This window comes from Lithobates pipiens, unplaced genomic scaffold (genome assembly GCF_037356315.1).
Source record: "Lithobates pipiens isolate NorthernLeopardFrog02 unplaced genomic scaffold, aLitPip1_a1.2 Scaffold_19, whole genome shotgun sequence".
In the NCBI taxonomy this organism is placed as follows: Eukaryota; Metazoa; Chordata; class Amphibia; order Anura; family Ranidae; genus Lithobates; species Lithobates pipiens.
Window position 1 is genome coordinate 164,911,196 of NW_027507764.1, and position 24,426 is coordinate 164,935,621.

The 24,426-nt window shown below is 38.2% G+C and overlaps 1 protein-coding gene across 1 annotated transcript in view; it reads left to right on the plus strand.

Annotated features, from left to right (window-relative positions):
- The window catches only part of RBMS3 (RNA binding motif single stranded interacting protein 3), an 859,182-nt gene that overhangs the window by 464,065 nt on the left and 370,691 nt on the right, over positions 1 to 24,426 (plus strand). Inside the window, exon 4 of the mRNA XM_077491456.1 lies at positions 3,129 to 3,220. Coding sequence (XP_077347582.1) covers positions 3,129 to 3,220 — 92 coding nt within the window. The remainder of the gene's footprint in view (positions 1 to 3,128; positions 3,221 to 24,426) is intronic.

A 24,426-nucleotide genomic window follows, 5' to 3' on the forward strand; every position in this document is an offset into this window, starting at 1 on the left:
CATGCACAGCTACACCAGCTTCTGAGTACTCCAGTTTTAGTAAATCACCCCTATGTACAGTTAAATAATACTATTTCCTCCCACCAACTCAGCCTTCTGACTAAGTAGTTAAACTAGTCATTTGGATTTCTTAGTTGAAGATTTGTTTTGTATTTGTATTGTCTTTATAGTTGTATGCTGATTGATTTATGTACTTATTTTTTTGCATAAATGCACATTTTGCATATTTGCACATTATTTGCATAGGGGGATTATGTAAATTATGTTAGAGGTTTGCGTGTCATTTTGGTAATATATCATTTAATTTATTTATGTTTTGCACATTGTACAACAGCTATACATTTCTGATGATAGTTTTGGGTTTAAATTTTTTGCTGTATTTATTTAAACTGTTTAAGAGCAACAGTAGCAAATTGATCAGACCATTTCTCTGCTCACTCTGTTCTCTGATCCTACTAGCACTTTCCTTGACAGAAAAGGTATGATCCACTGGTAAAAATGCAACATTCAGATTTGTATGCAACACCATACAAATTATTATGGCCATTCAGGCCTGTGTGCTTTTGACCACTGTATTTGTATCTGAGAAAAAATTTGCATCTCAAAAAGTCCAGCTAGGTACTCAGGGCAGCTGTTAGAAATCACGGGGTCCTGTACACCCCCACCTGACAGGGCACACTGAAAATATTAAATGATATTTTTACCGCCATAGCAGATGTTATACCCTCATTGAACAAGACCCCTTAAAGTGAATAGCCCAGCTCTACTAATGCCCAACAACTGCATGGAATGCAGGCAGTTGCAATATAAATGTATGGGTTTAAAGCAGACAGTTAGGAGGCAAAATGGTGACTGCTTTTCAGAGACCAAAACACATGTGAAAGAGCCCTTCATTTAAAAAAATAATAATAATTTTTACAATTTTTTTGATTTTATTTATTTATTTTATTTTTAAAAATGTTTAACTTCCCTGTTGGGGGCTTTGCTGAAATAACAGGGGGTCTAAACAAACTTCTGGTGTCTCTCTTCCCCAGTCTCTTTTTCTGCAGCCTCAGCTGCAGCGGCTTCCTGTTCATTCACAAATTGAAGCATAGTAAACATAGTGAATGGACACAGGAGAAATCAGTACTGATTTCCATCCTGGAACAATTCCTGCGTGCCCGATGAAGCGGGTGGTGGAAGAGAAGAGTAGGGAGGCCAGCAGTACACCGGGGAAGGGAGGACCTCTACCCGGAGTTCCTTTTTTAATCTGAACAATAACATACTTGGTAAATATAATACATATTGTGCTAATCCAAGTGTATATGCTGTAATCTAAATGAGAGTTTTTATTTATTATTGAACAATATTTTATAGAGAATGCAATGCTTATGGAGTAAAGAACTGTATTTGTAACTGCAAAACATCTGTTTTTAAATCTTCATCTTTATTTTTGGACACACCAGATGTGTTTCAAGAGTTGAAAGAATAGGTTTAAATGGAATGTTTTCGTTTTGAGAATGTGCTCCAGCTAAAGTGTTTAGTAATGTGGTGCTCAGATTGAACAGAAAAAAAAATTGACTGGGGAGTGACCAAAATTCCTTTATAGACAAAGAAAAGATGTAGAATTGTATTCAAATAAATAATCACCCACAAATAGTCTCATGCTTGAAAACGTGAGGTTTTGATTATTAAATTAATTCCCTTATACTAAACACAACAGCTTTTTATTTTTGCACTACTGTGAATTAAGCAGAACTCAAGGTATTAGTTAAAATAAATATTTTGAGCTGTTTCTCTTTTCAAATGATTGATAATTTTGGTAAACCAGACTGATTTTGGTAAATGGTTCCATTTCCAAAGGTTCCTGTTGTCTTTTGCAGTGGATGAGATCTCTGCTTATATCCCAGGCTTGCACACCTGCAATGGTAACTACAAGAGGTCCCAATTCTTTATTTTGGATTGTGCATTGTTTATATATTGTAGAGATTTTTTTTTTTATTATTATTTCTATAGCACTTTCTCTCTGGAGACTCAAATTGCTTTATCTGCCGTTGGAGCAGATGGTGAGACAGCCATCTTGGGAGCATTCAACAGAATGTCATACTAGAGCCAATATTTTACACAGGAACCAATTAACCTACCAGCATGTCTTTGGAGTGTGAGAAAAAACAACGTATTTTGTTTAATAGGAGAAGTGCGACTCCAAGTGGTTGATGCAAAGCCAGGAACTATGGCACGGAGATCTCCCCCTAGAATCTCAAAGTCTAGGATTAAAGGGGAAAACCCCTTTTCAAGTTTTTATTGTTGTCCATGTCACTGCTAGGGAGTTTTAGAACTTCTTTTCCTCATGGTCATTGTCAAGAACACAGAAAGTTATGGGAAATTCCAAATTCTGGAGCTGCCACTAGAACAAAAGTGAGACTAAATCTTCCAATAGGGAAAAATGTGACAAATGTTCAAAATGGGAGAAGCTCTTACCTTAGTTAAATTATCTCTTATTGCATTTCCAGAACAGGAAAGGAAGCAAACTCTCCTCAATGAGACACACCAACAGCAATATGCAAATTGAAATGAGTTTTAATGTGGTTGTAAAGGCAGAAGTTTTTTTCTTTTATTTTTACCTTCTACATGCAGCATTCCCTGCACCCCCCCCCCCCCAATACATACTTGTGCCCGATCTTGATCCAGAGATGTGCACAAGAGCCAAGGTTCTCTCACCTCTCACTCCTCATTAAATCAGACACAGCCATTGGCTGTTGTCAATCAGAGCCAGTGATGAGGAAGTAGGTGGATGGGGCCAATCCTTGCTTTGTGTGTCTCATGGACATGCAGAATACACACACAGGTGCCCCAATAGCAAAAGACTTGCTGTGGGGGCAATCAGCAGGGTGGAGGAGCCAGGAGAGCTGAAAGGGGTCCTGGAAAAAGGAGGATGGGGGCTGCTTTGCGCAAAACCATTGCACAGAGCAGGCAGTTATAATAAGTTTAAAAAAATAATGAAGCTTTTAGTATAACTTTACTCCTTCCACTCTAAAGAAATTGCAAAAAAGTTTTTCATATACTGTACATACAATTAAAGAATAGTGTTCTTGCAGATTAATTTGCTACATGTTGTAAGACTAAATGCTTTGTTTTTTTCCTTATAGGTTATGGATTTGTAGATTTTGACAGTCCTGCTGCAGCGCAAAAAGCAGTAGCATCACTGAAAGCTACAGGTGTACAAGCGCAGATGGCAAAGGTAAGGAGTATTTATTGACTATAACAATGACAAAAACAACCCACTATTGTCTACTATAGCATAACATTTACATTACTGCTGTAAAAGATCTTCTCTGTAATATCTTTACTGGTTGTAGTGGTTAACATTTTTTTAGCTACCTACAATAATAGAATGCTACGCATTTTTCTCAAATATGTCTAGATGCTGCTTTTAATTTTCCTTTTGGATGTTTTGTTGGATGTAGCTTATTGCTTTTCAGTATAATTGCTGTTGGTGCATTACCCTTATTTATGACAGTGCTTAGCCACACAATTATGTTTTCTTGTGTTTATTGTGCATTACTTTTTCTGACTGTCTTAAGGTTTTAATGCGCGGTATTTTATTTACTTTGTAAATAACGGTTTTGAGAGCTATAATGTGAAATTCCATGAATTACTTTATGTTTGTATTTCGCTTTGTATTTTAAAAGACATAAAACTACATGTCAGACAAAAAACAACTCCATCACCCCTACATCAGATACTAAAGGGAGGCACTGCACCCTTGACAGTCAGTAGACTTTCTAACTTTACTGCAAATAATCATAGAACAAATTTATTTATAGAGGAGGATAAAAAAATCTATATACAGATTTTATTTTTTTTTAAATACATGCCGTTCTAGACGTGCTGGGAAATATATGCAAAACTAAAAGGAATAAAATGTAATATTGTAAAGGTTTAGTTGCCAGATGAAATAATTGACTTTTAGCATTTACATGTTTTTGCCCAAAAGGCATTTATTTATTATTATTATTATTATTTATTATTATTTATTTATTATCATTTAGACCTAATTTGTTGATAATTATTTTGTATTTGGAAATATAAAATTTAGTCCTTTAGGGAACTTAGGACATTGTACAACTTGGGAGATGGGGAAGTGTGAGTAAGGTGTCATATCCTTTTAGGGACTAAATGGTTATAGAGGCACTTTCTGTGTAAAGCCAGCTTATGTAGCTGTTCTCTAAAAACATTTGTGTTGGATTGCGCAGCATTTGTTAAACTGGAACTACTGCCAAAACTTTTTTTTTTTCATTTTTAATTGTTTTAGATTTTATTGCTGTGTATATCCTCCTGTTGGTGTTATCAATTTAATATTCTTTGAACTCTAGAGCTGAAAATGTGCACCTCCGTTTTGTTGTACTCTTGCAAAAGATATTCTAGAAGCTGGTAACAGGAGCAGTATGTAAGAGGATATACCCCCAATGGAAACACATACTGCAATAAAAATTCGACAAAGATTCTAGCCTTCCTAGCTCTAATACGATTTGGCTTGAGTTAGCTTTTAAACCTACAGCTATCTTTAGAGCAGTCATGCCAGACAATCAAGTGTAAAAAATAATGTAAAGGGTCATGTTGGATATTCAGTAATCACAGGGTTGCAGTTGTGCCGGCTTTCAAAAGACATGGATGCTTGTAATGAACATGTATAACTGTTCTTTATTGTCCATGATTAGCAATAGTTGCATTGTAATATTATAGTAAGTATCTCAATGCCCCAAACGTCAATGATGACAAAACGCATAGCTGAGCAACGTGCTGATGTTATCATCTATCTTATGTCCCAATGGACGAGTTTGTTTGGTTGTGTGCTGGCCAACGCACCAAACTTAAAGTGGAAGGCCACCCTAAAAAAAAATAGTAGTTAATATTCTAATATTCTTAATATTAGTAGTTAATATTCTTAAAGTATATATTTTTTAAATGTGAAAAAAAAACATTTTTTAAATTACCAGAAACCCCTCTTGCTTGGTAGTCTTCCTAATCTGCCTCTTCCTAATCTGCGGTGATCTTTGGTCTTCTCTCCTCCTCGCATTGTCTTCTGGGGAATGGGGCGTGCTGTGTTCAGGGAACGGTGTGTGTACCAAGGTTCCTAAGAAAGCATTCATTGTCAATGGCACACTGCTTACATAGCTAGGAATCCTAAGTCATGTAAGCAAAGGGATGGGAATGGCAGAGACATCATTACACAAATATGGTCACTGACCATATTCGGGCAAAACATTTCTGGGATTTTTTTTAATAATAGACTTTTTACATTTTTGGGTGTCTTTACTTTCAAGTTTCTTTTTTTGTTAATGAGTAGGTATGCTATGTACCCCTTTCACATGGGGCTTCTTTATTTTTAAAGGGGGCTTCCAGATTCTGAAAAGCCCCCCCCCACCCACAGAACTCCAGAACCATTGACTAGGGTTGTGGGGAAGGGGCTTATGTCCTTATCAACATGGGGACACGGTACTTTGGTACTTTTCCAGGACCACCCTGGCAAGATACTCTCCATGTTGAGTGACATTTACAAAAATAATACAATTTTATTTACCAGAAAGAGACATTTAATTGTTAGGTTTTTGGGGGGGGGGGGCCTTTTGAGGGGTTGAGTTAATTTTTAATGGAAGCCGAAGAAGGAAATGTCATTCGCCATTAATTTAAACCCATTTGTATATGTCAGCACTTTAAAAAAATCACTGCCTCTAACCAAATAGTATGTTTTTAAAATGTTTTGACCTGGCACATGTTCCCCAGGGCAGTGCCCATCCCCTATGCTATTTTTGACAGTGCTTTGCTTATTATCACACAAAATGGGCATTTGACTGATTCAGATCCCATCGGGTTTTGCTGAACCCTGCTACAATAAAACTCAGAGCAGCTCAGGTAATTTCTACTCAACATCACATGTGGGCATTACCTATCATGGTCGGCATGCAAATAGAGTCTACTTAGGAATTCCCATACCTACAGACTGATATCCAAATATCAAAGTATAATTGCATAACTTCTCCCAAAAACTAGCTTACAGCTTGTGTTTGGGATGAGGGATCTTTAAAGGGGCACTGAGGCAGGGTGTTGTGATGTTTTCAGGATGCTATGTACAGAATCCTGCCAGCCCCTTCCACCAGTCATGATTTGTCTGTGTTGGTGCTTAAAGGTAAACATTACAAATACAAAATCCATTTAAATAACATGCCTGGGGGTGACCTGCACCTGTCTGTGAAGTGGTCACAGAGAAAGGTCTAGTATAGATGTTAATAGGGATCCCTCACAGAAAATATCATCAAAGGCTTCCCCTTAAAATGTATACCAGACCCTTATCATTAATGATGTAAAGGAGGCCCTCAGCAAAAAAAAAAGAAAAAGTCATGGTTTTCTCTAAAAAATTCCATATCAGACAAATAGGGGTTGATTTACTAAAACAGTGTCTATTTTTTTTGGTCAAAACAATTGAACAAGCTGAAGTTAGAAGCTGATTGGCTACCATGCACAGCTGTACCAGATTTTTCACTCTCTAGTTTTAGTAAATCAAGCCCTTAGGGTCTGGTATGCATTTTCAGGGAGACCCACACACAAAAAAAACAAGAGTGGGGTCCATAAAAATCAATATTATACCCTAATCCAAACATGTAGGGAAAGGGGGACATGCTTTCTTACCCCTCCTGGACTATACAGGCCAGATGCCCTAAAAATAGAGGGGGCACCCTCCCTTACAGCCCATCCCTGATGATGTGTCTGTGTTACCTGAGACATAGAGTGGTTCAACTATAACTCTCAGAGAACCGGTAAGAAAAAAGACAAATGAGGGATGTAGGAGCCCCCACCCAGACACAGTCTGTTCCCAATAGGGGTGTCTGGATGCCATGGAGACATGCCCGGTCTCTCTATAAGTCTGTCACAGAGTCTCTCATATGTCTCTCACTGTACTATCCTCTGGGTTCAACCCAAATGTTTATTTAATTAAAATGCACTGCCTTGTTTGTTTGGATATTGCAAATGATACTGCTGACAATATTATACTCTTATTTGTACTTGGAAGGGGGTACCTTGACCAAGAGGTACTCATGTGGCAAAGCACCTTGTCTCAATGCTTATGAAAACTAGAGCATCTTCTCCACAACCCTGCCCCAGTGGTTATGGGGGCCTGCAGGCAGGGGTTCATTGGAATGTGGAAGCCTCTTTTAAGGTAAGGGATAGCCAGATACCACCCCCTCATGTAAAATGAAACATAAAAGAAGGAACAGGGTCTCCTGAGTTATTTAGGTGATCAAATATGGCCATAGCTATATTTGGTCATTGTTATTTCCCAAGTTTTCCCTTTGTTAACATGGGATGCATTTTCCAGTCAAGATATGAATGGGGCTGAGTGATACTTCTGGTTGCTAAGGACACAGTGAGTGCTGGCAATGGTGGCTTCCTTAACAACCATTGACAGGAAGGAAGCTGTCATATATAGCAATGGTGGGAATAAATTGTAATGGTAGAAATACTGTTACAGCTGTCTATATGATGTGCACCTCCCAACATGTTTGGACTAAATTTTGGCTGCTCTGGCATTCTTTCAAATGCCAGACATTTTGCTGGTCTTCAGGTCATCTTAAATGAAAGAGAGAGAGAGAGAGAGAGAGAAAGAGAGTGAGAGAGGGAGAGAGGATTCATAGTAGAAATAAAAATATAAATAGAATAAACGTTGGCTTTAAGCAATTATTAAATGTGTATGCCGAAGTGTATATACCATTAAATTATATTCTTAACATATTATAAACAGATCAATTATGATGGTATCACACATGGCAATTTTATGGCAATTCCACTCACTTTCGACCAGCTTTCATTCAAAAGAATAGCCAAACAGATAATTACAGCCTACCACTAACAGCTTCTATTAAAACTGTGAAAATAATTCAAACTGTTAGTGGTAGTGTGCCCTGATGTATAACCAGCTTTAAGGTAGAATATGCTATCAGGTAATATTTATTCTTTCAGGGAGCAATATGGGCAACAGTGGTGTAGTGGGTAGCACTCTTGCCTAGCAGGAAAAATGGTCACTGGTTTGAATCCCAACCATGCCACTACCTGCCTGGAGTTTGCATGTTCTCCCACACTCCAAAGACATGCTGGTAGGGTAATTGGCTTCTGTCTAAATTGGCCCTAGTATATAAATGTAAGTTAGGGACCTTAGATTGTAAGCTCCTTGAGGGTAGGGACTGATGTGAATATACAATGTATATGTAAAACGCTGCATAAATTGATGTTGCTATATGAGTACCTTAAATAATAATAATATTACAAAACCATGTGTACAAACTGTACATTTGTTTTATTATTTATTACATTAAAGGTAATAATAATAAGGTGCTCTAATTTATCATTTAACTGTACAACAAATAAATATCTATTTCAAAGAACTAGGCCAAAACAAATGGAAATACATGTTATAACATGACATGCAATCAAACATAGAAATCAGATTCACAAATGGAGAAAAAAATATTGTTTCTATATAAATCAAATATATTCATCACCTGCCTTCACACTACACGGATTCTGTAAATATTTAATTATATTGTGATTAAATATTAAGCAAATCTTTTTGCGGCTAAAGCAAGAACAATGTCAGTGTCTTTTTAAAAAAAGCAATGCCATGGCAACACTGTACAGTCACAAAATGAAACTGACCATATATAGACCTGTTATTAAGGCAAAGTAGATTTTTATTTTTACCCAATATACCTTATACCTACACTCAGTTTCCACATTACAAAATACACTGACTCATTAACACAAATAGCCAAGCAACAAACTATGTGGCTACAACCTAGTACATAAAAGCAGGCAGACATGGTGAAAAGGTCCTCTCGTCCAACTAAACATTAACTAACCATTAGAATATGGAGAGTGAAAAGACTGTAGAATGATAGTTGACATTATATATGGCTGTTGCAATAGCTAACCTCCTGGGTTTTTCACACACAGTTTCTTTAGTTTACCAAGGATGGTGCCAAAAGATTCTTTAAGTGGCACTTCTGTGTAAGAGAATGGGAAAATAAGAGGCTGAAGTCCTAAATTTGAAACAAATATGGTAGAACTGTTTAATGCCTTGCAAGTCAGCACCTTAAAATACAGAATTTATAACAAAGTTAGATCTTACAGTTGCTTATATTCCTTTTACACATGAGTGCCAGGGCTTTTACACCACATAGACAAATTTTAATACAAGGATGGACAATATGGCTGTGTAATGATTCCTGAAAAGGCAAACTACATCTTCCATGTTTGGTGTTGGCCTGAACTGACTAAATAGAAGAGAGTAGAAAAACACACCTTCCTCTTCATATACTTCTAAGTGAGAACAGAGGATAGTCTAAAACATTTTGGCAATCAGCAACAGGTAAATCTGCTAAGGTTCAATTCATGGATGGCTCATGAAATCGTGTTTGAAATTTGCAAAATTCTAAGTTATCATTGGATCCCATTAAAGTAAAGTCATGTTGTCAAAGCTAATAAGCAAGTTGTCATAAAGCAGCCTAGGGAGATGGGTATTACCACATAAGCCAACCATAGATGGTTTGAATCTTGGCAGGTTCAGCTTGGGTACAACAAGCCTGCCGGATTTTACATTATAATTATTATTATTAATTATTGCTAGTGACTGTTATAGGAGGAGCCCCTGGATGCAGAGGGCTGGCTCTTGGAAGGAGTTATCAAAAACTGATGGGTGGATGTGACATTATAATGAACTGGGGCGGCGGTTGTGCTTAGCAGCTCACAGCTGTAAATGCGCACTGGCCTAAATTGTTGGTGTGAATGTAAAGGTTTACATCTACTTTGATAGATGTGTCAGTGCCTACAAGTCTTGCACTAGTGTCTCCCTATGCAGCTTGTCAGTTGCACTCTCTATGCTTTCCCTATTACAGATAAAAACCATATAGCTGGTGTGGCCTCTCCATTTTATAATGAGGGTGCTGGCTTATCCAAATTAGTGTTTCTAAGCTAGCTTTCTGAAGTTCAAAGTCCAGGTAGTGCATTATGGTTACAAAGAGTTCAGTCTGGTATATTTCCCCATTAAAGTGGTTCTAAAGCCTCGTACACATGATCCGACTGTTGGCCAACCGAGCATCAGACTTTTATCAAAAGGGCATGTGCCTGGATTTTGCCTTGTATACTAATGGCACACAATTGTCGGCCAACAAACACGAATGTAGTGCTGTACTAGACATACTATGAGACTACAAAGAGGAAGTTAATTTCTCAAGCGCCACCCTTTGGGCTCCTAAGCTAATTTTGTGTTGGTAGAAGTTTGATGAGTGTTGATTCACACTTTTAATCATTCTGAATGGCCATTCGACAGCCAGCCATGTTGTGGAATCAGAGGAGAAAACCTGCTATTATTGGGCTTGGAGTTATTGCTTTGACCTAAGTCTGGTCCAGGAACAGGAGGAAGAGGAGCTCTTGGACCAAAAATTGGTTGCTTAATCGCGACCAATTATGTCAAATGCCATTGCTGTGGGAACTCCAGGAGAATAATCCTGATGATTTTCGGAATTATCTCCAGATGATGGACCCCTGCTTTCACCAACTCTTGGCATTGGAGACCCCTTATATTTAGGAGCAGGACACATGCATGAAGCTTGCCATCACTCCAGAGCAAAGGTTCATAGCCACCTTATGGTACTTGGCGATGGGGAGAAGTCTCCAGGACCTCAAGTTTACCACTGGGATCTCCCCCTAGGCTCTGGGACTCATTATTCCAGAGACCTGCTCAGCCATTATTCAAGTACTGCAGAAGGGCAATATTTGGGTAAGTTTTTACCTTTAAGATCACATTCTATGTATTAATGTTTGCTAATGTATTGTATTAATTTGTTGATTACATATTTATCAATATTGTAATATGCTGTAAATGTCCTCTTTGTCCTCATGCATGCTGTAAGCTTTTCCTGCTCCTTTTTTGGCCTTCATGCATATTTTCCATAACTAACCTCCCCAGCATGCTATCCTGGGCCCATACACACCTAGCCTAGTAACTTAACAATGTTTTTTGTCAGCTACATTTAGGGGGTTACCCTAGACAACCCCTAACATGTGTACACATGTTATTGTTTTCCTCAAATTCAGGCAAGAGACCATTATTTGGGATCCATAGTCATTTGGAACCCCCCTAAAAAAATGCTATGTCAACAGATACAAATACTCTGTTGACACATACATACTATCCCTCTTTTGTGTTTTCTGTATACATTCACCAAACCATGTAGTGCAAGGGCCTGCCTGATTACCTCAAATTGTAACGTAGAAAGTTTTTGTCTTCTATTATATTGATAGGCATTTTCAGAATGCCAAAATGTGCTGCAATTTGGACAGTGTGTATCCAGATTTTTAGATTATGACACTTCTTACCTGTCCACTGGGCTGCCAATAGTGTAAGTAAGGAGGGGCTGGCTAAAGTAACACATATTATTTATGCAAACAGCTCTCACGGAAGTGGAGAGGGTTATTGGCCTCTCATCTACCCATTACCTCCCCCATCCTAAAATTTTGCTAAAGGGCCATCAGAGAGGGAGATGAATCTGATAAGTTGACCTTACACTTTTGTCTTTAAATAATCATTTAAGTTTTATCTTATGTTGGCTAAGCATGTTTGTGTCAAATCTGCTTGAAATGTTATGTGCAGAAGTAGTAATTTCTTTATTCTTATTTTAAGCCACAGTTTCTTTCCAACCCAGAGCAATGGCAGGACGTTGCAGCCCAGTTCCACCATCAGTGGGATTTTCCCAACTGTGGTGGTGCTATTGATGGCAAGCATGTCCGGATTGTCCCACCACCCAACTCTGGCTTATATTATTTAATTATAAGGGCTTTTCCAGCATAGTCATGCAAGCTGTAGTGTCTGCCAACTCTGATGGACGACTGATTATGCAGACAGAGTTCTATAAGCGGCTTCAGAATGTCACTTTAAACTTGCCACCTGCTGAGTAGAATGTTGAGGGCCTCAATAATGTTTTTGTTGAAGATGAGGCCTTTTCTCTGGGGGGAAATCTGATGAAGCCATTTCCTATGAGGAACCTCACCCCAGAGCTCTCTCATGCCATAAGGGTGGTCAAAAACAACTTTGGCATCCTATGGAGTCCTTTAAGGCTGTTTTTGACTCAAATCAACCTGGCACTCTACAAGATCAACCATGTGGTCCCGTGCTGGTGTATTTTACATAATTTTTTAAGGAGGAATGCTACCTGCTACCTTGCCTCACTGCCAAGTGACGTGGACCCTGCAGTGGTAGACCCCGGTGAAGAGGCTGCACTTCAGCCATCTGTGAGCATGCTAAGGCCTATTGAAAATGCCCATGCTGGATTGCCCTCAAAATTAGCCAGAGATTTACAGCAGAAATATTTTGATTATTTTGTGGGTTGAGGGGCAGTGGCTTGGCAGCAAATTGTAGCTGATTATGCCTAATATAATTTTTCGAGATTATAAACTTATATTTCATTTGAACTACTGTTGTTTGTGTTTCTTATCTGTCTAATATGTTCACAAATGGGCTTTTTTTGGCTACTTGCTCCAATAGTGCAAATGTACCTTATTTGCTACATAAGGTGACAATATCTTCTTTAGCTAACTATTATGGTGTGATGTGGGTCTGCTACATACGCACAATGTTTTTGTCCTTAATATATCTAATGCATGAAGTTCAAAAACATTATGCCTTTTCAACTCTTATAATTGTTTTATGGACTAAGATTTGCAGGAGTTGGCCACATTTAAGAGCACACTGTGACTGTGACTATAACAACTTAACAAATACACAGGTATTGAGCATTTAAATAATAAGCCACACATTGTTTAGTAAAAAAACATTTTACTCAAAGCACATTCACATATGCGTTTTAAGGTTTTAAAACAAACCAACATCTTGGTGTATAATATGTATGTTTTGCATTATTTCACATTTTTGGGGCTAAACAGGCATGTTCAAAAACAGATGCACATCCCAAACTCAGGAACTTACAAAGTTCGATTTTGGTAAAGTGAAGGCCATATGAGACATTAGTATCCCAAGACTGTGTGGATGTTGCCTTCCTCATATAGGGTGATCTCACCCCTCTGAAAGCCACGTACATGTAGAGACATAACAATTAAATTTCCCTTATGATCCCATGCCGCAATTGTGTGTAGTTACAAACCTCTTTTTTCTAAACCCACAAAACACACAGTGTGTCAAAATGTGCTATCTCCCATCACGGGGTATCAATGTTTCATGGGTGCAACCCCTTTGCCTGAGCTTCTTTCATTTTGAGAAAGGGGTTGCACCCCAAAATGCGTGCATTGATACCCAATGATGGTAGATAACACATATTGACACACTGTGTGTTTTGGAGCTTTTTGCAAACTAGATGTATGGAAATACTCACATTTTAGGCATGGGATCATGAGGGAAATAAGAATGTTAAGGCACAATTTGGGGGCACCTTTAAATTTTGGGTTTTATATTCTTAAAAACACAGACACATTACAATTCACATTACTTAGGGCAGTGTTTCCCAACTCTCCTCCTCAAGATGCAAACCCAGGTCATGCTTTCTATACTTGTAGAATTTGGCACAGGTGATGTTGTCATGTTCAATGTTAGCAATTCGCACAGTCATTTTTAGACTGAGGAAAATACAGAAAACATGACCTGGTGGTGCACTTAGAAGAGTAGAGTGGAGAAACATTGAGTTCTGTCCCTAGACTTTCACATTTCAAAGTCCAAAAAACATGGTAAATATTAAAAGGGCAAACAGAAGCAAACAAGTGGAACAAAAAACTTCAGAACAGGCAAGAGGAAATTAAAATTTGGCAAGCATGTCCACAAAATCTCAGATTTTTCGCTGTAAAGCAGCGGCTTCCTCCTTGATTTGCTCCAGATCCTTCAAACAATGCAACATATCTGCACTCATTCTGCCAATAGTGCATTGTGAAAGATCATGACCTAATAAGAAGAGTAAAAATTATTAAGGGAACAATGGTCAAGTGGCTGAGGTCCTACATAGTGAGTTATGGACAAGTTACTAGTCAAAATCAGGTAAATACTTACCTACCCAGTCTATTGTTGCTTGCAAATTGCTTGCCCTTCAGACACCTACATTACTAGGAATGTACACACTCCAACTAGTCTGTAATCTTGGTCCTGGTGCCTGGGTCTCCAAAATGTGGGTGCCTAGCAACACTGCTAGCTCCTTCCACCACGTCCTTCTCCATGCTAATGTTAATGCTTTTCTTACTTTGCTAATGTGTGGTGTGGGTGTTTTGTTTGTACATCTAAACACTCAACATGTATACACATTTAAAGCCAGATTCCAACAATACTTACGTGCAAAAACAAGAGGCTCCCGAATAATTTCTCCCTCTTCTGGGTCACTTTGGCCCTCAGTGTGGCTCGTGCCAGGGGATTTGACATCCACAATGGCAAGGTCTGTGCTGGGTTTAGGTGTCAGATCCCAAAACATCTTGGGTGAGCTCACCACACTCTCTTTCCTCTAAAAATAAACAATACACCATTCATTAAGCCACCGCAAGTCTCTAGCATCTGTAGTTTCTAGCATAAATTTTGCTACATTAATTGACCAATCTTGCACTTGGTCTAATGTCAATGTTTGCTCCTGACTTGTTGATTCCACCATGCTGCATTCTGGTTGTTTTTCTGTGAAAAATGCATAAAAAAGGGATGGTGATGTCATTTTAAAGAGGGCAAACAATGTACATGTGCCAACATTTAAAAAGTCCAGCAGTTGTCCCCCACCCCTAGTTTCCTATGGGAAAGGGAATATATGATGATCATCCTGGCAGATGTGACTCTGTGTGACTGTGATCCCCTTTGCCTGTGGCTAAGGCAAGTCATTCTGGTTGCATGTCTGATCTCTGCCCCAGAGGCCCCCTGACTGTCATGCTGAGCTCTATTTTAACTTTGTGAGTGCTTTTTTACATTTTCTATTAGAATTACACTTTACATGCTAAACTATTGTTGTTGTGCTTCTCTCTCCCTCTCCAATTTTGTCTCCTACATAAAACAAGTTATGTTTTCCTCTTTTAATAGGTGTATATAACTACACCCGCTACCTGTACATTTATACATAAATACTAAATGCATACAGTATCTCACAAAAGTGAGTACACACCTCACATTTGTGTAAATGTTTTATTATATATTTTGGTGTGACAACACTGAAGAAATTACACTTTGCTTCAATGTAAAGTAGTGAATGTACAGCTTGTATAGCAGTGTAAATCACATACTCGGTGGTATAAAACACCCCAGCTACTACATAAAATCAATCCCCAGGTATCTTCTCTCTGTTGGAGATGTCAAAAAAGGGAGGGATCACTCCTACACATCTCTTTGTTACCCGCCATTCATATTTTTGAGATGTATTATCTAATTAGATATGATTTGGAAATAAGAGTTCTTAATCATTAGTAAAAGCCTCAACACAGCAACAGATATTTATTGGTAAATAATAAAAAGGCTACATCTAACAACCATGAAACAGTTTTAAGCATGCTCTAACATAGTATTATATAAACAGTGAGAAAGAAAAGACATAAGACAAATATTTAGATAAGCACCAGGGATATATTCTATAATTACCATTGAATTATGTGTGAGGGTTCCATTCTGGTGGCTGGTGTTCCAAAGACTTCTCCTTACTTCTCACTCCTAATCCTTTAAGTGTCTAGATTGAAATAGGCCTTTATTGCATTATCTTGCATGGAGCAATTCTGATCGGTGGGTCTATCTATTTAAATATGACTCATCTCTTCAGGATTAAACCATTAGGAATCCTTTTAGTTAGCATAAGCCAGCCCTATTTGAGGAAAATCCTTAGCACCATCATTTTGAGGGAAAATTAAATATGCACAACTTCATGACCTCTAAGGAGGAAAAATTACATATTCATGAAAGGATGACCACCCACTTTGTGTATCTACACAAGGGAAACCTTTGAAACAAAGAGGTTTGGGTTGCATTGTTAAAATGAACAATCTCAGACAACAAATAATCCCATTGACAAACAATTACCCTCCATACCAGAAGAATATTACACCCTCAAATTGATCAAACACTAGATACAATATATTCCTAATTACTATGTTATTTACATCAGTTAGTGGAAATTTCAGATTAATCATTACACTCTAACGCTCCTGGGATTGTGCCATTTTGACCATACACAAATATCTTTCATGCGTGATAATAATTCACTTCTTAAACACCTCAGAAATTATGCTAAGGCTTGCACCTCCACTATGTGGAAAAAACAGATCCACCTAGGGTGGGGAAATGACATAGAATAATTTCAGATTTACAATTTATGGAAAAATTCTCAACTGCGAGCCTCACAGTAGATTGGACATACTCACGAGTTGTAGACTTCTGTTGGAGAATGTGCACTTGTACCATGGGGTACAGGGGGTTGTTTTTTTTTATTATTTTTTCCTTGCTTTACCTTTTAACTTAGCAAGGGTAACTACCCCCCCCCCCCTCCCCAGTTTTCCTATATCCCTCTTTATACCCATCCCCTGTCAGATTTAAAATCAGAGCATGTCAATGTAGACATCAATCAATTACATTTTTCGTTACTTACTGAATACATCAAATTTTGTGAGATTACTTTACACTGGCTTTGATAAGTGGATTGCATTTGGTTTCCAGGTTCTGCCCAGCTATGCTATGATCTAATTTATTCGATTGGGTGTCTGTCCTGTTTATTTTTTGGTCTAAATAAAGAATTTATAAAAAGGGTACATTTTTACAAATGGAAAATAGTATAAACCAAATAATATTTCAAAAATGGACGTTGTTAATTATTCAGGCAAGAGAATTAGTGATAATGACAGATTTTTGGTGGGACATGTCCTAATTACATGTGTCACTTCATATATGTACAAAATGAGAGAACCTAGTTTTTTTAAACAATGCATATGCAATCCCAAATAACAAGTTAAAGGGAATATACATCAAAGAGTGAATACATACAGAGATGAAAGTTTTGCTGATATGAATGAGGTGAATTTCTCTCAGATGTTGTGCAACAAGTGCAGCTGTTATGAACAATGATACTGTATATTCTTTGATATATCAAATTGAGGGCAGAATAATACACACACATACATAATGTATATATACTGTATATATGTGTGTTTTCATATGAATTTGTTTATGCTAAATAATACTAAAAAACACTGTTTACTGTGATGTGGCACATTAAAGGGGGTGTATTTAGGGTAGTTTCTTTCATTTGATTTGATTTTATTCAGTGTTTTTATTTGTGTTTTTTGGCCTTTTTGTATGTTTAATTACCTGTGTACTACTGTTTTGTTTTTTAACCTCCCTGGCGGTATGATTCAGTCTGGTTTTAGGTGCTGAAAGCAGTACAATTATTTTGCATGGAAATTTGGCGTTTTATATTGTAGTCCTGTAATTCTTAGGAATAACTCTCTTAAATCTGTTCAAACCAGAGTCTAGCAGACATCCCAGGTATGATAAAGTTTATAATATAATAAATAATAATAAAAATTATTCAATAATGTAATCAAATCCTAAAACACTGAAAAAGGGACACTTTCTGGTTGCTATGGACAATCTCCAAATTCCAGGCAGAAAAAACTGTATTTATAATATAAAAGTGCATGCAGGGCACTGCACAGACCACTAGGGACAAAGGGGGTGTGCATTTTTTAATACAGTACTGTAGTCTGTAAGAGTACAGTACTGTGTGTGTTTTGTGTCTTTTTACTTTTTTGAATTTGCCGCCGTTCTCTGCTCCCATGCGCCTTAAAGTCACAGGTAACGGAGCTCAGCGGCATTCGGCACTGTGAATCGAGCGGAGGACAGCTCGATCACACAGCGCGGAGGACATCGCTGGATCCAGGGGACAAGGTAAGTAACTCTCCCTGTGTCCTCCCTGCATCCAGCGATGCGATCCTAAGTCTGGCTTGGGGTTACTGCTCCTGTTAGTAAAATCCCAACCCGAGCCAGACTCGGGATTACCGCTAGGGGGGTTAAACTTTACTTTTTTATCATCTGTTCTTTCTGACTTTGAAAAAGAGTCACATAATGAAACCATGGGTGGACCATGCTTTGACACAAGAACAGCTCCAGGATATTTAAAAAAAAGTTTCTGTAACTGCCAGAAGTAATTTAAAAAACAATAATGTCTTAAAAATAGCTAAAAACACCTATTTTTTCTATGTAATTTTTGCCTATTGACAGATTTGCCGTTCTGTAAATTTTCGATGTAATCTATACTCTGTAATAGTAAATACATAGCAAATAGTAAATAAATAACATTCTGTGTTTATTTTAAAAGCCATATTCCAATGTTTCTGTCTGCTGTATATTATTTTGATCTGCTTGCTAGACACTGATAGCACAAGACTGATGAGAAATTAGCTACCCAGTGAGGCACTTCAGTATGTGCAGATGGTGTTTACTAGAATTGTACTGGCACAAGCCAACATGTTGACACTCTTTGTGAGTTGATGTTTGCTTGCAATGATTATTAGCTAAATGTACATCAGATCAAGTTTTTGCATTAATATTTTATCTGCATGATCAACGAATGCTCTAAGGTGCCCTTATATGTCATTCTAGAATTCCGCTAATAATCTGTCCATGTATGACTTGGAAGATGTGGGTGTTTGAGGGCTGCACTTGTAGATGCATGTGGCTTTCAACATATAAATAAGGTTTTAACAAGAAGGATGTGGGCAGTTGGCCATCTCCCAGGTGCTCTATAATTGTCAGACTTTGCTTGTCTTCTGATTGTGAGAAAATTAATAATACTAGGAATACGTAAGCGGTAGAAGTGTATTTTTTTGTTAACAAAATATTGCTTTAGGCATAGCCTTGATATAACCATAAACTGAGTTCATGGGAGTATCTTTATTTTAATGTTTGCAATATCATCTCAGTACACAGGACATCATCATAATTAAGAGAGAAGTGCAGCCTACAGGAGAAACAACATGTGAGTTCACCCAAGAGTTGAAGGCCCTATAAAATGTTTAGAAATCACCCAATTCATTGATTAAACCTGCACTAGCACATTCCCATTTGACCACATCATAAAAAATATATATGCTGTTACAGAAAACAGATCCCTGCTCTGCTTGCCAGTCTTCTGCAGCCTTGGCAATATTAAATACACCTCCCACAGGGAATATTGAGCCATTTCTAGAGCATCTGCAGGGCCTCTGGAGAGGAGTCATTATTCTCTCAGAGAAATTCTGGTGCACATGTGGAAAAAAGCAAAGGAAGTAACAAATACAATGGCTTTGAACCCAAGATACTAATGCATCTTCAGTCTGTAACAGGTACATTTATTGGAAAGTTCAATAAAAAAGACCTAAAAACACCTTATCATTCAACCAGTTTAGGAAACGTCAGTTGCAAATGATCACTGATCAATTTGCAACTGACCAAATGATCAATATCAGTCTGTTCCTGAAGTTTTTCTTGGAGAGAAGTGGCTTTTTTTGTTGCCCTACTTGACACCAGGCCATCCTTCAAAAGTCTTTGCCTCACTGTGCATGTGGATGCACTCACCTGCCTGCTGCCATTCCTGAGCAACTCTACCCAACTGGCGGAGACGGTCCTAGTGCTTGCTAGACTTTCTTGGGCAACCTTAAACCTTCTTTACCATTTTTTTAAACGGGATTTAAATTGGGATTTTAAAGTTAATTTTCATGGCAAAGAAGGACTTTGCAATTAATTGCAATTCATCTGATCACTTCATAAGATTCTGGAGTACGTGTAATTTGCCATCATAAAAACTGAGGCAGCAGACTTTTTGAAAATTTATATTTGTGTCATTCTCAAAACTTTTAGCCATGGCTGTAATTCCTTCAGTAGCATTTACAGTAAATTACCAATAATTCTGGTATTTCATAAGAAAATCTGTTTTTTTTTTACTTGAAATCATTAATTTTTAGACATTTTATCAAATCTGGGCAACTAGTTATTTTCTTTTTTCATAATGGATCTCAAACAACAATGTAATCTGCTTGGTGATTGAAGTCCAACTTTTAGTCATTACATGCATGCATCCAGGAGTGACATGATCCTTGGTCCATTATTATTAAACTGCTTGTGGCACCAGCCAGCATATGAATCCTGTGTAGAGTTAACCGCAGCAGAAACAGTAATTGAATACTGAGTTTGAAATAGGAGGAGGCAGCCAGACAGTGCCATAGCTGCATAGCAGTATCTGTCACCCTGAGCAACTAAATTGCACCATATAGCCTCAACTTCAAGAAGATGCTGCTATGCTTTCTAAACTAACATAATATATATCCCATGTTATGAAAAATAAACATAATTGCTTACTGCCAGAAGGAAATGTGGGACACAATTGAAACCATTAAATATTTAAAAGTCACGTAAAGCCTAGTACACATGATGAGAGTATCAAAGAAATGATCATAATTTTTTTTGCATGCTAGCCTCCATACCAAAAATTAATAGGTTACTAAAGTACGAAAAATGTCATGTGTTGTATTGTATTTGTATTGTATTTTCGGAAGAAAACTATATTGATTAAACGAAAATACCAGATCGTATGAGAAAATCTTTGGTGTTTGTCCCTTTGGAAAATTTCGGACGACAGCTGTGTACTAATGATCTGATTATCATATGATCGATTTCACAAACATACCTTGTTTACCTGTTAGGCCAGTGCACACCCACTATTTGTGAAATCCTTGGGCTTTAGATTGCTCTGGAGCCATTTAGTACCCAAATATTGACTTTTCTACAAAGAAAGACACATGTTCATCGCATTCAAACAAAACCTCGCACCCTCAGAACCCTAAAACCATTTATCCAGAGGGAGACTCAAATCCTTTTAAAGCATAATCATATTTTCCCTAGAAAGGAATCAAAATCTTCCTGATCATTAAAAGCAATCCAATACTCTCAAGTTATTTCTTATAAATAATAATAGCCAGTTATAATTTTGCAATTTAGAAATACTTTCAGACCCTTTTAACCATTTAATAACTGAGAGGATTTGCCCCCTTAATGATCATGTAATTTTTTTGCCATACGGCACTACTTTGCTTTAAAGAGGAAGTAAAGCCAAATAAAAAAAAATAGACCCTGCAAGAAAAAGGCATAATGAGCTAGTATGCATAGCATACTAGCTCATTATGAATAACTTACCTGAGATGGAAGCCCCTGAAGCGACCTTCGTTGTCCTCCTCCTACGCCGCCATCTAACTTGGAGTGACTTCCGGGTATCGCGGCTCCGGCCAGTCACAGCGCCAGAGCCTCGATACTCGGAAGTCACTCCAAGTTAGATGGCATCACTCCCGTGTGCGGGAGCCACCACTAACAGCATGATCGCCGTTAGCAGTAGCATGCTCAGTGTACCTGTGCACCGCCATAGACAGCGGTGCCTGTCTTTTGTAAATATCTCCTACACCAATATTTCTTTCTTGCACCTACAGGTAAGCCTTAATCTAGGCTTACCTGTAGGTAAAAGCGGTCTGTAAGGGTTTACAACCACTTTAACTGACAAATGCGCGGTCATGCAACATTGTACCCAAAACAAAATAAAAAAAGTTTCTCCCACAAATAGAACTTTCTTTTGGTGGTATTTTATCACCTCTGTGGTTTTTATTTTTTGCGCTATAAACAAAAAAGTGCAACAATTTTGAAAAAAAAAAACAATATTTTTTAATTTTTGCTATAATAAATATCCCAAAAAAAAGTCTTAATCAATTTAGGTCAATATGTATTCTTCTACATATTTTTGGTAAAAAGATACACAATAAGCATATATTGATTGGTTTGTGCGAAAGTTATAGCGTCTACAAAATAGTAGATATATTTATGGCATTTTTATTATTATTTTTTTACTAGTAATTATGACAATATGCAGTTTTTAACAGGCCTGTGACATTGCGCCAGACAGATCAAACACTTCTGACACATTTTTGGGACCATTGACACTTATACAGTGATCAGTGTTAAAAAATGCACTGATTACTGTGTAAAAGTCACTGGCAGGGGTTAACACTAGGGGGCGATCAAGGGGTTAAATGTGTTCCGTGGGAGCTGTTTCTAACTGTGGGGGATGGAACTGACTGGAGGAGAAGAGAGATTGATGTTCCTAATCACTAGGAACAGCAGATCTTTCTCTCCTCCTCTGTCAAAACAGAGATCTGTCTGTTTACATTGACAGATCCCAGTTCTGGCTCTCTGTGGAGCGATTGTGGGTGGCTGGCAGACATTGCGGCTACTGGTCAATCGCTGCCTATTGCTCTTAAAGTGGCCGACATACACCTATGGTGATTTGCCCAGAAGGGCCAACCGCCCGCATTATAATGACGGTGGCTGGTCCTTAAAGTGGAGCTCCACCCTAAAGTGGAACTTCGGTTCATTGGAACCCTCCCCCCCTCCGGCGCCACAATTGGCACCTTTCAGGGGGGAGGGGTGCAGATACCTGTATAGTACAGGTATTTGCACCCACTTCCGGTATAGATATCTGCACAATCTGCGGATATTTACGCCACTTCCCGTGGGTCCCCTGCTGTCTGCTGGGAAACACACGGATCCCAGAGACAGCGGGACCATCCTTAATGCGCAGCACGACTCGCGCATGCGCAGTAGGGAACCGGGAAATGAAGCCGCAAGGCTGCATTTCCTGATTCCCATACCCAAGATGGCGGCGGCAGCACCCGAGAGACGATCGAGAGATCGCCTTCGGGTGCCGACATCGCGGGCGCGCTGGGCGGGTAAGTGTCCTTATTTTAAAAGTCAGCAGCTGCAGTATTTGTAGCTGCTGGCTTTTAAAAAAAAACGGCGGAAGTCCCGCTTTAAGCAGTTAAAGTAATCAAAAGTAGACATGGCTGTTATGGCTCAGAACTGTACTACAAAACAAGTAACATAAAATAAATGAGCAGAATTGTTGAAAAACATTATGGTCTTAAAGCGCAAATAACCTCTGCATAAACAAAAAAAAATAGAATGGGAGCTTTATGCCATAATGTATTAGTATACACTGTAATATGGCATATTTACCTGCCAAGTAATCCCTTCTAGAGCTGTGGTGTCAGCGCTCTTATGTGTCACAGGCACTTCCATTTCTCCTAGTCTTCCATTGTAGTCTTTGACTGGCTGGGACATGATGACGTCACTCCTGCGCATGTGCACAGGGGTCCCATCATCAAGGCACAGTGCGTTTATGAAAATGTGTGCTGAGCTGTGCATGCATGGACTAGTATAGTGATGCTAACAAACAAGGAAAAGCAAACCAATAGGGTCTCCTACCTGTCAAGATTTTTTTTGGTTTAATTTAATTTAAATAGATGGTAAAAGGGTTAAACCTAAGATACAGTAATACAGTAGTACAGTGATAAGTGCAGTAATTCATACCAGAAAAACACATTTAAAATTCAAGTCACACGGCTAAACTATAAACTCTGACAACTTGCTATGGGTTACCGGGTTGTACATTTTGTTCTTTGTCTCAGTGAATATACCTTATAGCAGGGTTATGAAATTAGCGGCCCTCCAGCTGTTGCAAAACTACAAGTCCCATCATGCCTTTGCCTCTGGGTGCCATGCTAGTGGCTGTCAGAGTCTTACTATGCCTCATGGGATTTGTAGTTCTGCAACAGCTGGAGGTCCGCTAATTGCATATCCCTGCCTTATAGGTATTTAGAAGCGATCATTCTGTGTGTGGCCAAACATGTCTAAACTTTGGAAAACAAAGGAGATTTGCCCAGCATTTAGTTAATCAGACCATGTAGAGGTTTACGCCAAAGTGATAACAAGCATTTTTATATAGTTTATCACTACAGGAAAAAATACATGCTTTAATTTTCCCATAATTGTATCCTATTCTGAAGCTCACAAGGACATATTTCTATGGCACTTTTTAATTGATAAATAAATGAGAGCACTTGTTGTAGTCTTGTAATTTGCTTTAACGGTCTGAAAGCGGAAATATCTGAGGATGTTTTTTACTTGGCAAAATCCGCTTCAGTCTATTCTGGGACTCCATAAATGTGTTACTTGTAGTAAGGTAAACCTAACTTGCCTAATATTTGAAAAAGAAAGGATTGAGTTAATCAGCCCAAGTAGAGGTTTACGTCAAAGTGATAACAAGTATTTTTATATAATTAATCGCTACAGGAAAAAATAAATGACCCTCTCAACAGGCGTATGCTCATATGTACCATAACTCAGTTGGGAAAAAGATTGTGGTGGGTTTCAGTGACAAAAGCAAACATTAGGACACCTTGCCCGGCTTGTCATTCTTTGTGGTCAGCTTCAGTTATATTTCCAAATGAGTGTGTTTCATGCAGGTCATGAATACCTTTTAGTTTGAAAGCTTTACATAAGGAAGCTATTACATAGATGTATTTTCA